We start from the raw sequence: 15,118 nt of genomic DNA, 5'->3' as shown, positions 1-15,118 counted from the left end.
GAAAGAAAGAAAGAAAGAAAGAAAGAGAAGAAAAGAAAAAAAAAGACACAGTAGTAAGATTGGTAAGTGACTAAGAAGAGAAATCTTTTATAAAAAGCCGCCTGAGCTGGGCACGGCTTTAATCCCAGCATCTGAGAGGCAGACGCAGGCAGATCTCTGAGTTTGAGGCCAGCCTGGGCTACAGAGCAAATTCCAAGACAGCCAGGGCTACATAGAGAGAAACCCTGTCTCAAAAAATACAAACAACACAAAAAGCAGCCTGAAGGGGCTGGAGAGATGGCTCACGGGTTAAAAATGGCTGCTCTTCCCGATGACCCAGGTTTGATGCCCAGAGCCCACACAGCAGCTTACAACCATCTCTACCTTAGTCCCAGGGAATACAACACCCTCTCTGGCCTCCTCAGGCACCAGGCACAGTGACGGTGTGCCGACATACATGCAGGTAAGACACCTACACAACATAAATAAATAAATTTGGGAGAAAAAAAAAGGCTAGGCAGTGGTGAAAGGAAGGAAGGAAGGAGGGAAGGAAGGAAGGAGGGAGGGAGGGAGGGAGGGAGGGAGGGAGGGAGAAATGAGGGCTAAAGACGGAGTCCCTGGCAGCGCACTTATCTAACACACACGAGGGAACATAAGCAAGGAAGGGCTTCCTAACGCTAGCCAGAGCATGCGGGTTCCGTGCTGAATGTAAAGGGAGCCAATGGAGGTCTGTGATCAAAACAGTGAAGTAAGCCACTTCTTGTTTTAGATCAAAAGTACCACTGTGGGGGGTGGGGGGGGCGTGTGTGTGGATCTGAGGTCTGTAAGCATGGGAGTGGTGAGGCAAAATGAATGACAGAAAAGAGAAGGAACAAGGCTGACTCCTTGGGTTTTAAGTTTTCTAATTTCCTCCTGTTGCTGTGAGAAATCACTCAGACCAAAAGCAGCTTTGGAGAGGAAAGGGCTTATTTCATCTTACATTTCCAGGTTGCAGTCCAGGAAGTCTGTGCAGGAACCTGAAGCTAGCTCACTTTCTGACTTTCTCACAGGTTTATGCTTCGCTATGCTTAGCTAGTAACTGCCTTATATAGCCCAGGAATACTAGGGATGGTGCTCGTCACAGTGGGCCTTCCTGTATCAATTGGTAACCAAGACAACCCCAAAGACACGCCCTCAGGCCAACCTGGTCTAGACAAGTCTTCTATTGAGGTGTTTATCTCTGATGACTTTAGGCTATGTCAAGTTGACAATTAAGGCCAACAAGGACAAAAATAACATGTGGTATAACAGCCTATGCATTTATAAGTTTTTCTTTAATATAAGTCACTTTTTTTCAAAAATAGAAACAATCAAACCCTAAATCCCTCACAGTTAAGTGGCTGTAGCCTCCAGTTCTAGCAGAACCTGAGACAGAAAACAGAACCACAGGGAGAGCCAGCATTTATAACTTTCTGATCTCATTAATCCACAGTATGTTTTTGCAAAAATGGTTAGTATCATATGAACACACACACATTTACATACACAAAGAAGAAGACCCATCCACAAAGCATAATGTGACAGGGTAGACTGAGGCAGGAGAAGGCAAGCTTGAGACGTGCCAGAGTTATACAGTAAGACTGTCACACACACACAAAAACAAAAGAAAGCAATTTCCCTAAACTAACTAGATGTATTACTTATGATTGAGCCTTAATTACAAAGTCAAAAAGGCCAGCAGATTAACTTACTTTTAGAAACATTTAAACATTATAGCTTATTTTAAAATGTTAACATAAATAATAGTTACCTTCAAGTTAATGTTAGCTAGCCCTTCTTTCTCTAAGATACTTGCAGAAAGCTTAATTGCAGAAGGAGAGTAATCAATGCCAGTTATATTGGAGAAACCATGTTTCACCTAGAGAAGAAAAACAATTTTATAGTTTAGTTTAAAACTTTTAATTCTTTTGTTTATGAACTATCATACTCTTTAAATACTAGAGTTGCTTTATCTTTGTTATAGGTCAAATGCCATAGAATATCCAATTATCCACGTTTAAATTTTTTATTGTATTCTAAACAGAAACTAAAAGCTTAAATTCATGACTTTTTTTTTTTTTTTTTTTTTTTTTTTGCTTTTTGAGACAGGGTTTCTCTGTGTAGCCTTGGCTATCCTGGACTCACTTTGTAGACTGTCTGGCCTCAAACTCACAGTGATCTACCTGCCTCTGACTCCTGATTTCTTTTTAAAAGGGAATTTATTTTCTCAAAGATAACATACAAGGCCTTGGGCTGCAAATGTAGTATTAATCTGATGCTGCTATGCTCAAATTCACACAAGAATTTATCTCACATTTGATTTAAATCCAATCAACTTATATGAATAAATTATATGTATATACAATGAGTTGGTTTTAAGTTATTTTCCTTCAGCAAATTATAAATTATTTAATTCCCTACCAGCCACATAATTAAGCCATCTTATATTTGTATAGCACTTTTTCACTTTTCAACTCTCTCACATGTTCTATCAGCTCTTTGTGAAATGCCTGGGAGCCAGGCTGGGTAACAGTTTCTGCAGGGAGCTGCAGAAAGATGACCAGGCTTGAGGGTTTAGTGTCTGCTGGGCATGAACCCTCCTCAGATGTTTGGTGCCTTTGGAAAAGGCAAGGTGGTTTCTGTCTTTACCCAGGCCCAATTATGGTTCTCCTCATGAAAAAAGAATTTCAAAAGAAATAAAAACAACAAAATTGCAAAATACGGTATGGTCGAAAATTGTCCTGGTGGGCATCACTACTTACAAAATGGCTACTTCTTCCAAAAGTTAATATAGTGCCAGGCATGGGGTGCATATCTTTAATACCAGAACTGGGAGGCAGAGGCAAAAAAAAAAAAATCTCTGTGAGTATAAGGCCAGCCTGATGCCCAGGCCAACCAATGCTACACAGTAAATCCTTGGTTTAAAAGGAAAAAAAAAAAGTAACCTACACAAGACTTATTTTTAAAAATAATCATATTTTGAAAACACTTTTCAACCCTAAGGACTGGGTTGTAATCTAACCTCAAGAGACACACACCACCAGCTATTTTCCCACAGATCAGTTGTTTTCTCTCTTCTTTTGTTTTTGAAACAGTCTCTCTCACTGTATAGTCAGAGCTGACCTCTAACTTAGGATCCTCCTGACTCTGCCGCATGGGTGCACGGCCTACAGGTGACCACCCCCACATCCTCCTACTGTCCCAGCCTCTTAGTTGCCTCCACCTCTACCATTAATTTTCTTCTCATTTCCCACAATTCCTTCTCCAACAGACTGAAACCTAACATGGCTTTAGCAGTTTCTTCTGCCGTGAGTGTTGACTCTTCAATACCATTTATACAAATTCTGCTAATGTTTTTGGGTTCACTCACTCATAACCTCAAACTATCAACAACGCTTTTCATATCCAGTTCCTGCACCAAGTGAAAAAATAAATAGATATTCTAAGAAACAATAAACCATCAAAAACAAGGTTTACAAAGAGAGTTCCAGGACAGCCAGGGCTACACAGAGAAATCCTGTCTTGAATAAAAAGAAAGAAAGAAAATGAAAAGTCAAAAAATTTTGGCCAGAAACAGTGAATTTTAACAACAAATCAAACAATCAATAGAGTCAAATGTAGGTTTGATGGATTAGTTACAGTTTAGCTCTTTTAGAATGAGATTGCTGTTATCAGATGGCAGTGGAGACTTGGGAGCTCCATAAGCCCAGGATGACACCAAAGTGTTACAACCCTTTGTTCCATGCTAGGCACAGCAGGGAAAGCGGGCAAATGAGACGCAGACCTGGCAGGTGCTTCACTGGTGTGGTGGTTAGCACTGATCTTGGCTGGCAGTCAAGCACCCAGGTGTCCAGTGGGGTTTTTCTACAGAATAAATGAAGTCTTAGATGGTCATGGTGGAGGAATGGCAAGAGCATGAGAGAGTAAGTCAGCCAACCTTTATTTATAAACCTTGGGCAGTGGGGAGGGATTTGTAGGTGAATATGTCTGATTTGCTGAGGCTAGAAATGCTAGGATACTTAATCTATATACTGTGGTACAGTATGGTATCTCACTTATACGCAGTAACATGGAGTCTTAGGATAAGAAGGGAAACACAGTACCACAGTGTCCTATGGGTGGGGGAAGAACTCCAAGGTACAATTAAAGGTCATTTGCTGGAAGCTAGGATCTCCTTAACATAAGGTGAGGTGCTTGCAGGAATTCCCAGGTGCTTGCTGGATAAGTTCTACCAGGAGAGGGTTGGGCCTGTAATCTTCCCTGAGAGCTAATATGATGCTCCTTACAAGATCTGGGGTTCCCCAGATGAGGTGAAGAGAGACCTCACTGAGAAAGAGAGTCCACTGTATTGACAGATATCAGTGATCTAAGAAGGAGATAAAACCAGAATGGGCAGGAATTAGAAACAAGTAACCGAGTTTTGGGCTTTTTTTCCCCCCAAACCTCACAAAGGGCCCAAGCACTTCAAATGCAAAATGAGATGAAAACAAACAAAACTACATAAAGCCATAGTATTTCTGGTGAAAACTAAGAAGAAAAATCTTGAAAGTACAAGGGAATAAGAACAGAGGAACAAGCCGGGTACAGTGGCACACACCTTTGACCCCAGCACTCAGGAGGCAGGCAAATCACTGTGGGGTTTTTTTGGTTTTAGTTTTTTGGTTTTTTACTAAAACAGCCAGCCATCAGTTTTATTTTCACATTTCACAATACAAGTGAAAATTGTACTTTTTTATCCCACTTCTCCCCTCCAAATTTATTCTCTCTGTTAGGAAAGGGGAAGTCTTCCTTGTCATGCAGCTGGAAAACACGCAGGCTCAGTCAGCATAATGATCTGGTGAAATACAGAACTGATAGAGCCCTTACGCTCTTACTTATCTGGCTGAGTCATGCCAGGCCAAGCAGGTACCATCATCTGGAGAGGAGGTCTCATCACTGGAGGCAAGATGGGCATGTGGCCTCCCATGGGTGGCCTCATTACAGGAGCAGGTGCCACGGGCATCCCAGGATGAGGCCCATCATCAGCATCATGGGAGAGCATACCAGTTCAGCACTATCAGGGAAGCAATGCACACAGCCAGACCTGACAGGGGCATGGGATGTAAAGCAGTGTGACGACTGAAGACTCAAACGAGGAGCCAGATCTCTATGATTGTTAGGCCAGCCTTTAATCCAAGCACTCAGGGAGGCAGAGGTAGGTGAATCTTTGAGTTGAAGGCTAGCCTGGTCTACAGACTGAGTTCCAGGCTACACAGAAAAACCCTGTCTTGGAAAAAAACAATCTAAAATCCATTGACAAATGTATATATAAGCAGTAGTATAGCCATAGGACAGAATATTATTCAGCCACATAAAGGAATAAAGTCCTGACATGCTACAATGTAAACAGATTTTTTTTTAAATTATGCAAGTGAAAGAAGCCAGACACAAGGCCATATATGAAATATCCAAAACTGCTAACATAGTGGCACACATTTGTAATTTTAGCACTTGGGAAGCTCTTCTCAAAAAACAAACAAACAAAGCAGTGGAAGGATGAATAAGGTGAGACACAGCCATGTAAGAGAATGCTCAGCAGTAACAAGCACATCCCATATCCAAGCATGCCTATAAGCCCAGCACTGGGAGGCAGAGGGTGAGGCATGTGGGCTAGAGGTTAAATCTGGCTACTAGCAATTTCATGGCCATCCTGAGCTGGAGACCTTGTCCAAACAAACAAAAGCACGACTGTTTAGGGGACCAGAAACAAAATGCTCAATCGGTACCGTGTTTGTTCCACAAGCATGAAGACCTGAGCTCAATATCCAGCTCCCGTGTAAAGGCAAGGTACAGGATCACACACTTACACCCAGCCTGGGGAAGGAGGAGGCAGGAGGATTCCTGGAGCCAGACAGTAGGTGAATCAACAATGAGGGAAAAGGCAAGCAGGATGGTTTAGCATGCACAGGTGCTCACTACCAAGCCTGACAACACTGAATTTGATCCCCCAAAACAACTCCACAGAGTTGTCCTCTGACCTCCACATGCACACCCCAAAACACACATTATAAACAAACAATAAATGATAGACATAAAAAAAAAATAAGGTGGAGACTAGGAAAGACACCCAATGTTAACTTTTGGCCTCCACATACATATAACACACCCACAATCACATCCACATGAACACATATGCACACACCAAGAGGGAAGCAATAAAGATTAAAAGGGGAAAACTAAAGCTATCACTTAACCACAAAGCACATAATTACAGACGGAGGAAATCTAAAGCAATCAACAATCTCAAGCATCAACCATTAGCTTTTACAAGTAAGCTATTACAATCCAAAGAAGGTTTGGACAATGGCTCAGTGATAAGAGTAGGTGTCCTGCATGTGTAAAACCCTGGGTTCAATCCACAAAAACTGAATAAGTAAGTAAACCCCCCCCCCCCCCCCGCCCACCAAAAAAAAAAAATCTACAGGAAAAATGAACAGGTGAATAAGTATGTGAGTGAAGTGGCCACAGCGAGAAGCCTACAGCAATGAAAACACCTAACTGCTGTTACGAGCACCAGCAGACCTCACAGAACGTTGCATGGAGACCCACGTTCTGTTGACACCTCAAAAACAGGCTGATCAATTTAGGAAGTGAAGGCCCACTTGGCTAACCAGCAGAGAACGGTAGTTACTTTTAGGGAAGAGGAAACTTGGCCACAGTACCCACTTTGTAACAATCCACTGAGCTGCAGACATTCCATCCCTGCTCTCTAAAGAACTATGTTCTGTCTGGACGTTTCAAACTGTTTCAAGAAAGGCGACTCCACCTCTCTCCTCACCACCCCTGAAAGGCAGAAACTCAGCTCTTTCTTACACAGTGCAACATACAATATGGTAACTAACTTGAACTTAGTTGGCTCTACCCTTGCCCCACACAAACTCTATTTTACCAACTATTTAAAGGCACAAGACCTACGCTGCTTCAACCTTCATGTATTCAGTTCTCGTTATTCAGTATTTTTCCTTTTGTGATTCCGCTCCACCCACCCACACTACAGTTCCCACCCAATTTGGATATTAACTCCTCAAGACCTTTCCTCATCCCCCTTTTCCAATGCTCCTTGCTTCCTCTTTTATACTCAGTACCCATTGGCCTACAGCGAGCTACAGTTTAACTATGTGCCAGCCCATCCTCTACTGTACTACAATCTAAGCACAAGATCCACTTTCATCATTTCAGGACCTAGTATTAGTATGTGGTAGTTAACTAGTAAATTTCAATCTTACATATGTATCTTTTTTTTTCCCCCTGGACTCCTTTTTGTAGACCAGGCTGGCCTCAAACTCACAGAGATCAGCCTGCCTCTGCCTCCCGAGTGCTGGGGTCAAAGGCGTGCGCCCACGCGCCCAGCTCTTACCTATACATCTTAAGTGGCTCCACTAGTAAAGGCACTTGTTGCCAAGTCTGGTATCCTGAGTTCAATCCTTGAAATTCACATGATAGGAGGAAAGAACTGACTCCCTCAAGTTGTCCTCTGACTTCCACATGAGCACTGTGATACACATGCACAGACACATACACACATGCACACATGCAACACACAAATATATAAATGAAACAAAAAATGTTACATGTAACAAATGTAAGAACAGTAAAACCATCTAAGGTGAAGCCTCTATCTTACAAGTCCTGCACAGCAACAACCACTACAAACACAGGGCAATACTGAATAGAGGAACTTGTACCAAAACTCAGGTATATGAACATTATATTTTTGTTAAGCTACATAATTACCTAAAATAAGGAATATATGCACTATTGGAATTGAAAACATCTCAGCCAGGTGTGGTGGCACATGCCTTTAATCCCAGCACTCGGGAGGCAGAGGCAGGCAGATCACTGTGAGTTCTAGGCCAGCCTGGTCTACAAAGTGAGTCTAGTACAGCCAAAGTTACACAGAGAGACCCTGTCTTGAAAAACAAACAAACAAACAAACAAAAGACAAAAAAACAAAACAAAACAAAAAATAATAATAATAATAGCAAACACCTCTAGCCAGGCATGGTAGTACATGCCTGTAATCCCAGCATTCAGGAGGCAGAGGCAAGCGGATCTCTGTGAGTTCAAGGCCAGCCTTGCCTACAAAGTCAGCAGCAAGGACTCTGAAGCAATGAGCCACCTTTCCAGCTCCATTTCTTTTTAATATAGACAGATTCCTAGAGCTTTGAGCTAATACACATCACACAGCCTACACCTCAAGAGAAGCTGAAGCCAAAAAAAAAAAAAAAATTAGGCTGGCTTGCTCAGGGTAAAGACTGCAAGCAAAAGAACCAAGATTGATGTGCTGCCCTGGGGCCTCTCACTTGGGCTTTAGGTCCTAACCCCAACACACAGTCTCAAATACCACAATCCCAAACGATGAAACCCCGAAAGACCAAATCACTAAATAGGAAATTCTGAAAGATCAAATATCTCAAAAGTAACTCTAGGAGCCTAATTCTAGAAACTGTCTTAAGCCGGGCATAGTGATGCTCATCTGTACTCTCAGCACTCAGAAGAGAAGGGCGGGTACCACAAGTTCAGAGCATCCTCAGCTACACAGTAAGCTAGAGCCAGCCTGAGCTACATGACATCCTATTTCAAAAGAACAATAATATATAAAATAATGGTTAAAGGGCATTAACTTAGGGATTGGAGATATATCTGAACGTCAGATGAACTAAGCAGGTCACCCAGCATTGTGGCACACACATGTAAACCCAGCACTCAGGAAGCAAAAGCAGGAGCACCTCAGTTAGCAGCCAGCCTGGAGCACACAGCAAGACCCTACTTCAAAACAGAACCAGGGCTGGGTGTGACAGCACACTCCTTCAAGCCCAGAACTGGGGAGCCAGAGACAGGTAGTTTCCTGTGAGTTCAATACCAGCCTAGTCTACAGATCAACGTCAAGACCAGCCAGAGCTACACATTAACCTTGTCTCAAAGGACAAAAAATATAAATGAACACAGGCTGGAGAGATGATCCAGCAGTTATGAGCAGATTCTGTTCTTGCAGAAGATGTAAGTCAAGTTCTCAGCACCCACATGATGGCTCACAGCCACCTTTTAATTCCACATAAGCCCACGTAGATGAAACACTCATGTATATAAAGCAAATAAAAATCCAAGTTTTTTAAAAACCCACAATAAAGTTTTGTTGATAATCTGCAAACAAAGAAGCTTTCTGAAATTTTCACAAATGCCAAGAAAACCCCACCTCTTATTTGCTAGTATCAGTGTCTCAAAGAACAAACTGTTTACCACCATACCAATAACACTAAGATAATTCATCTCTACAAAAAGGTATAAAACAACCAGTTTTCTGGTTCTGTTGTTTGTTTCTTTTTGAGATCGGTTTTTAGTGCATATCCTTAGCTCACCCAGAATTTTCTGCATAGACCAGGCTGGCCTTGAACTCCTAAAGACCACCTGCCTCTGAGCGCTGGGATTAAAGGCGTGCCCCATGATGCTTGGCCTAAATTACAATTAAGTCCTTACACATTTTATACAAAATGATACAAAAGATAAAATATATAGCAGAGCAAATTGCCTAATTAAAAAAAAACTGGAGATTTAGAGGTCTGGGAATAAATCAAAAGGAAAAAAAAAAACCATGCATGAAAACCAAACACATAAAGACAGATTATGGATAAGTACAGGAAAGTAGTCCCTAAGTGCTGACCTGCTTTGCGAGGTCTCATGTCAAGATGTGTATTTTGCCTTTCTTAGAGAAATAAACTTGCATTTATTTCCTTGGGTCCTGTTCTTCTGAAGTTCTATGACTCATACAAAGCAGCATAACAACACCCTATCAGAAAGATCTGTCTTGGACTGGACCCATGGCTGACAGGTAAAGTGCCTTCTCTTTTTCCTGGGAACCTGAGTGTAGCTCTCAGCACCCACATAGGGAGGCTCCCAACTGCCTGCCACTCCAGCTTCATGGGATTAGACAATCTGTTTTGGCCTCTGTTGCCATCCTCACCCACACCGAAGACATGCACACAGACCAGACATACAACATAATAAAAAATACATCTTTAAAGGGATGAACATTCCATCTTCAGCCCCATGCTCGTGTTGTTTTGAGCACTTGGCAATTTTCTTCCTTATGTACTCAGACATAGGCAACAAATTCAACACACAAAACTGGTGAACACACACCATGGCTGGGCACTTCATCATCCCCAAACCACTCAGTAGTATCATTGGCTTCATTTCATCAAAAATTCCTGGAACTGCATCATCTAGAAATGATGCCAGTGACGACAAATGATACTTTGCATGTATGCATTATGTGTGGGTACAGGTGAACCTGTGCTCTTATATGTGTGTGCATGACTGTAGAAGCCAAAAAGTCAACACTGGGAACACTGGGAAACTTCCTCAAATTTTCATCTCTCTCTCTCTCTTGGGTCTCTCATGAATATGGAGCTCTAAGTTCAAATGTCATGTATTTTTATAAGTGTATGGGTGTTTTGTGTGTATGCATGTCTGTATACAACCTGTGTGCCTGGTGCCCACCTGGCCATCAAATCTTCTGAAACTGGAGTTATAGCCACAATCTATGAGAACAGGATTTCAGATGGTTCTGAGCTGCCATGTGGGTGCTCAGAATTAAACCCAGTCCCTAGAAATGCAGTCAGTGTCCTTTTTAAACTGAATTTCACCCCTACTGTGTTGCACTCATGCACCTACACAGTCTCTTGTCTGTGACTATACTACTGAAAGTACTTGATCATAACTAAATTTGGTCACAAATGCACCAGCTGAGTGGAAAACAAAACAAAACCCTTTACTGGTCACACTTTAAAATTCACTGGCTGAAGGTTGGATTGTACCTAAACCCTTGCTCACATGTCATTACTGTCGTGGGATGCAATTTAAGTTGCTTTTCTAAAAACTCTCCCAAAGCTTCACTTTTTCCAGATATTAATACACAAAAAAGCAGTAAGTTTTAAAATGTTCAGGGGGGTGAGCTTTTTATCTTTTTTTCAATGGAGATAGTTTCAAAATACAGCGTGGGCCATCCATTAGTCAGTGAGGTATTCTGTTGTTAGACTTAACGATAAATATGTGACTTCTTCAGTAGTCAAACTGAGGTTTTTTATTCACAAGGCCACTGATCTTCTCAAGCGCCTTCTGACCAGCATTCTTTGCAAGGAGCCCGGTGCTGTGCAGAAGTGGCAGCCACACACAACTGAGTAATTTGGGAAGGAAGATTTTCTTGCATTCATTCATTTATGTGAATTGGTGCTTCATTTGCATGTGTGTCTGTGTGAAGGTGTCAGATCTCCTGGAACTGGAGTTAGACAGTTGTGCGCTGCCATGCGGTTCCTGGGTACTCTAGAAAAGCAGCCAGTACTCTTAACTGCTGAGCCATCTCTCTAGCCCCCTGAATGGTTTTTGTCCCCCATCCCCATCGGGGCTGAGGACTGAACTCAGGGCTCTTCTACTACTAAGCTAAGTATCCAAACCTTGGTTTTCTTGTGTTCAAACCATTATTTTTACTGCACTCTCTGCCACAGTGCACTATCATTTGAAGACTTTCAGCTGTCAAATTATGTTAAGTATACGTGTCCATTTGAAGGGCTGGCTACTGTTTGATTGTTGCAATTCAGCAACTTCCACACCACCAGTAATTCACTTTAATTTTTTTTAACTTGCTGGACATGGTTGCACACACCTTTAAACCCAGCACACAGGAGGCAGAGGCAGGCAGATCTCTGTGTGTCTGAGGTCAGCTTGGTTTTGGTCTAAATAGAGAATTCCAGGACAGCCAGGGCTACATAGAGACACTGTCTCAATTTTTTTTTCCACTGTCTCAATTTAAAACACAAACACACACACACACACACACACACACACACACACACACTTTTTTAACTTGAAAAACATTTTTGCACTTGTTATATGTGTTTGTATAAGTGACAGGCACCCCTATGAAGGTCAGAGGGCAAGTGACCAGCATTACTAAATGAATTCTCTCCTTCCACACGTGGGTCACAGCAATCAAATGCAGGTGGGCAGACCTGGGGGCAGGCACCCTCACCCAGTGAGCTGCCTCACTGACCCTAGCTTTAAGATGTTTAACAATCTTTAACAATTAAGTAGCCTTGTACAATTAAATTACCAAAGTCTTGGGGACAGTGAGATGGTTCAGGAGGTAAAGGCACTTGGCCACCAAGACTAAAACACATATACACAAACAAACAAATATAAAAATTAAAATATTGCAAAAACTTTCTGTGAGGGGAACAATTTTTTAGATTTCTTTCATTATGTTCTAAGGAACACAGTAAGAAGGAATTATGTTGTTTCCCCAATACCAAATCTGTATTACCAGTGAAGCTAGTGACGTAACTCTCAGTCTGTGGCTCAAAGCCAGGACCGCTGGTGTAAGGCCTAGAGTCTTACAGCCAAAAGTTTCAAAATGCACAGCAGCAAAAGAAAACTGTCCTAACTTCCAGAAAGAGCAACTTCCTGCTGTGTTTGTCCCTGACGTGCCTCAACCAACTAGATAGTGCACACCCAAACTGAGACAGCTCCTCCCTTACTCCAACTAGACTCAGACGTTAATCTCCTCTGGAAACCTCACATAAATAGCTTTAAAAATGCTCAGGCAGGATTTTTGGTATTCACTACACCCTACGTGCTACAACTACCACACACAGAACTACAAATGTTCTAAGCCCATTACTCAGCTTTTTATTCCTGATATAGCCTTTGCTTTTTGCTACAGGAATAAAGGGACTGAGGATTTCTGAATTCTGGCTTCCAGAATTTTCAACATTCAAGATTTTGCTCTTTCAGGATTATGAATTTTAAGGTTCTACACACCTAGGACTTCACCGTTCACTAGACACCTGGGAGCCTGTCTTTCAGGACTATGCCTGACAGAGTATATTTAGTGCTTTGCTGCAACCCAGGCAGTCTGCCTTTCCTCCCACGTGAACACTCAGCGTCAGTGTCCCAGCTGCGCTGTCGTTTCACATTTAGATGGTAACCTCTTAACTGAAACATTTCTTTTTAAACTATCATTTTAGAAATGGTTCACACATATGAATACTAAAGGTACCAACAAGTTCAACCAGGAAAACACCATTTCCGGTTCCAATATCAAGCACGGAGGCATCCAATGGAATCTTGTGCTTCTGCATCCACCTTATCAGTCGGTTCATACTCTCTTCCCCAAACCTGTCAGAAACAGAACGCAAAAGGCAGATAGATAGCAAAAATTACAACTATATTCCACTTATGCTGCTTAATACTGTCTGCTCATTTAAGTCTTTTTTGAAAAGTGAAAAGTAGTATTTTAATGGTTTAAGCTTTATCTTTATTGTTATTTAGGAGATTATACCTCTAAAAATGTAATACCCAACATATGTGTGTATTAAACATATTTATGTATATACCATATGTAATATATGTAAGTATGTACACACATATTTCCAAACACATATACTCTATCCACATCGGCATTAATCCCTTAAGATACTCTCCTAATAGTTGCCGTCTTACACATCAGCAAATGTTTTATCACGTACTGAAAAATGACAACTACAGAATGAAAGTAACTTCCTAGTATTATGATCAATTCAAATCTGGGCCATTAAAAAAAAATTTTTTTTAAAGCTATCATTGAAGTCAGATTCAGGTAGAGGCTGGTGGATCTTCGAGTTCGAGGCCAGCCTAGTCTACAGAGCAAGGTTCCAGGAGAGCCAAGACTATGTAGAGAAACTCTGTCTTAAAAGAACAAAAACAAAAACCAACAAAATAACACCAAGAAACAAAAAAACTAGAACAACAACAACAACAAAAAATACTTTAGAGCTGCCCCTGGAGACTCAAGCCATGCTTCTGCCGAGCTCTAGGCTGCCGGTGCAGCTGTTGAGTGCGCATGTTCATGCTCTCACACCCACACAGACAAGGCCTCGGCTTCACTCACCAGACTTCCCCTGTATCTCCATATTCTTGGAATGCTCGCAGTTCTCTCTCATAAACAGCATCCCAGCTACATAAACAAGGAAACGTGAAGCAAGAGTCTCAAATCAAACTGTATTTTGTGAATTAAATATATATTCCCAATGTATTATATAGGTGCTTACGGTGGTCTTAAGCATTATTAGTGTTATCAGTAAGTGCATATAGCTCAATTTTTTTTAACATCCTTGGGTTAAGAGAATGACAGGTGGGTGTGGTGCTGCATGCCTAGACTCCCAGCGGAGGCAGAGGCAGGCAGACCTCTGTGAGTTCAAGAGGCCAGCCTTACACAGGGAAACCCTGTCTTGAAAAAAACAATAAATAAATAAGTAATACAACTACTTAAACTCATCCGATGAATAATCGTACATCCATTTTAGCTTAAATAGAAAGAGGCAACTGTCCACGAATCTCTAAGTCCCAGACCCAAGTACAAAACTGGACTACACAAGCTAAGTTTGTTACTGCAAATTTGCTCTTCAATGGGCAGACAGAGGACTTTCTTACCAGTAAGTCAGTGGTTTGTTCACAATGAATGTAGCCAAGATAAAATGGGCTTAAAAGTAAGTGCCAAAACAGTCTCTGTCTCTCCCTGTATTCTTAGAGCATCCTCCACGCCCACCTCCTCCTGCTCCCAGAGCTAACAGCTCTCCCGGGACCTCATTCGGGCCACTGTGTGGTTCATTGCCCAATACTCTCCCTATTTTCCCCAAGACAGATTCCAGACCCCTACACCGGCCCCCCAAGGGTTTCGAGTGGGCTTGGATCCCTTGACAGAGGGTTGACTGCCACCCAGGGCGTGCTTGGGATCTCGCCCCTTGAACCCCTACAGGTGGCCTCCATCCTCCTCCCTCAGGCCCCCAGGGGCGCCACCTCCTTCTTGGCCTCAGGCTCCCGCTTACCCTCCCCGCCACACTCACTGCTCTCGTGTCCCCAGCGCCGACGGGACGAAGTCATCCGCCGCTGGACTGCCCTCTCGAGACCGCACAGGGACCACAGCACCGCTCTGAACGTCAGCATCCGCGTTCATGTCGCTTTGAGCCTAGTGAGCTGTCGCGGCCGCCATAGAGACGCAGCTCGAGCAGAGTGGATGCGTGGGACCTGGCCTCTCTAGGCAATAGGA

The 15,118-nt window shown here is 42.4% G+C and overlaps 1 protein-coding gene across 5 annotated transcripts in view; it reads right to left on the bottom strand.

Annotated features, from left to right (window-relative positions):
- EEF1AKMT2 (EEF1A lysine methyltransferase 2) overlaps positions 1–15,118 on the bottom strand; it is a 27,083-nt gene extending 11,965 nt beyond the window's left edge. Inside the window, exons 1-4 of one of the 5 annotated variants that reach the window (XR_014777393.1) lie at positions 14,916–15,109; positions 13,961–14,026; positions 13,095–13,209; positions 1,769–1,876 (exon numbers count right to left, since the gene is read on the bottom strand). Coding sequence is in view for 3 of the 5 variants with exons in the window: in XM_084772738.1 (XP_084628864.1) it covers positions 1,769–1,876; positions 13,095–13,209; positions 13,961–14,026; positions 14,916–15,025 (399 nt within the window). In the remaining 2 variants the exon portion in view is untranslated. Of the gene's footprint in view, positions 1–1,768; positions 1,877–13,090; positions 13,210–13,960; positions 14,027–14,915 lie in introns of all 5 variants that reach the window. The other 4 variants (XM_084772738.1, XM_084772740.1, XR_014777392.1 and 1 more) reach the window with 4 other exon arrangements.

Source organism: Acomys minous, assembly GCF_964271855.1.
Source record: "Acomys minous genome assembly, chromosome: 2".
In the NCBI taxonomy this organism is placed as follows: Eukaryota; Metazoa; Chordata; class Mammalia; order Rodentia; family Muridae; genus Acomys; species Acomys minous.
The sequence above is the reverse complement of the archived record's forward strand: the minus strand, read 5'-3'. Positions and strand labels throughout refer to the sequence as shown.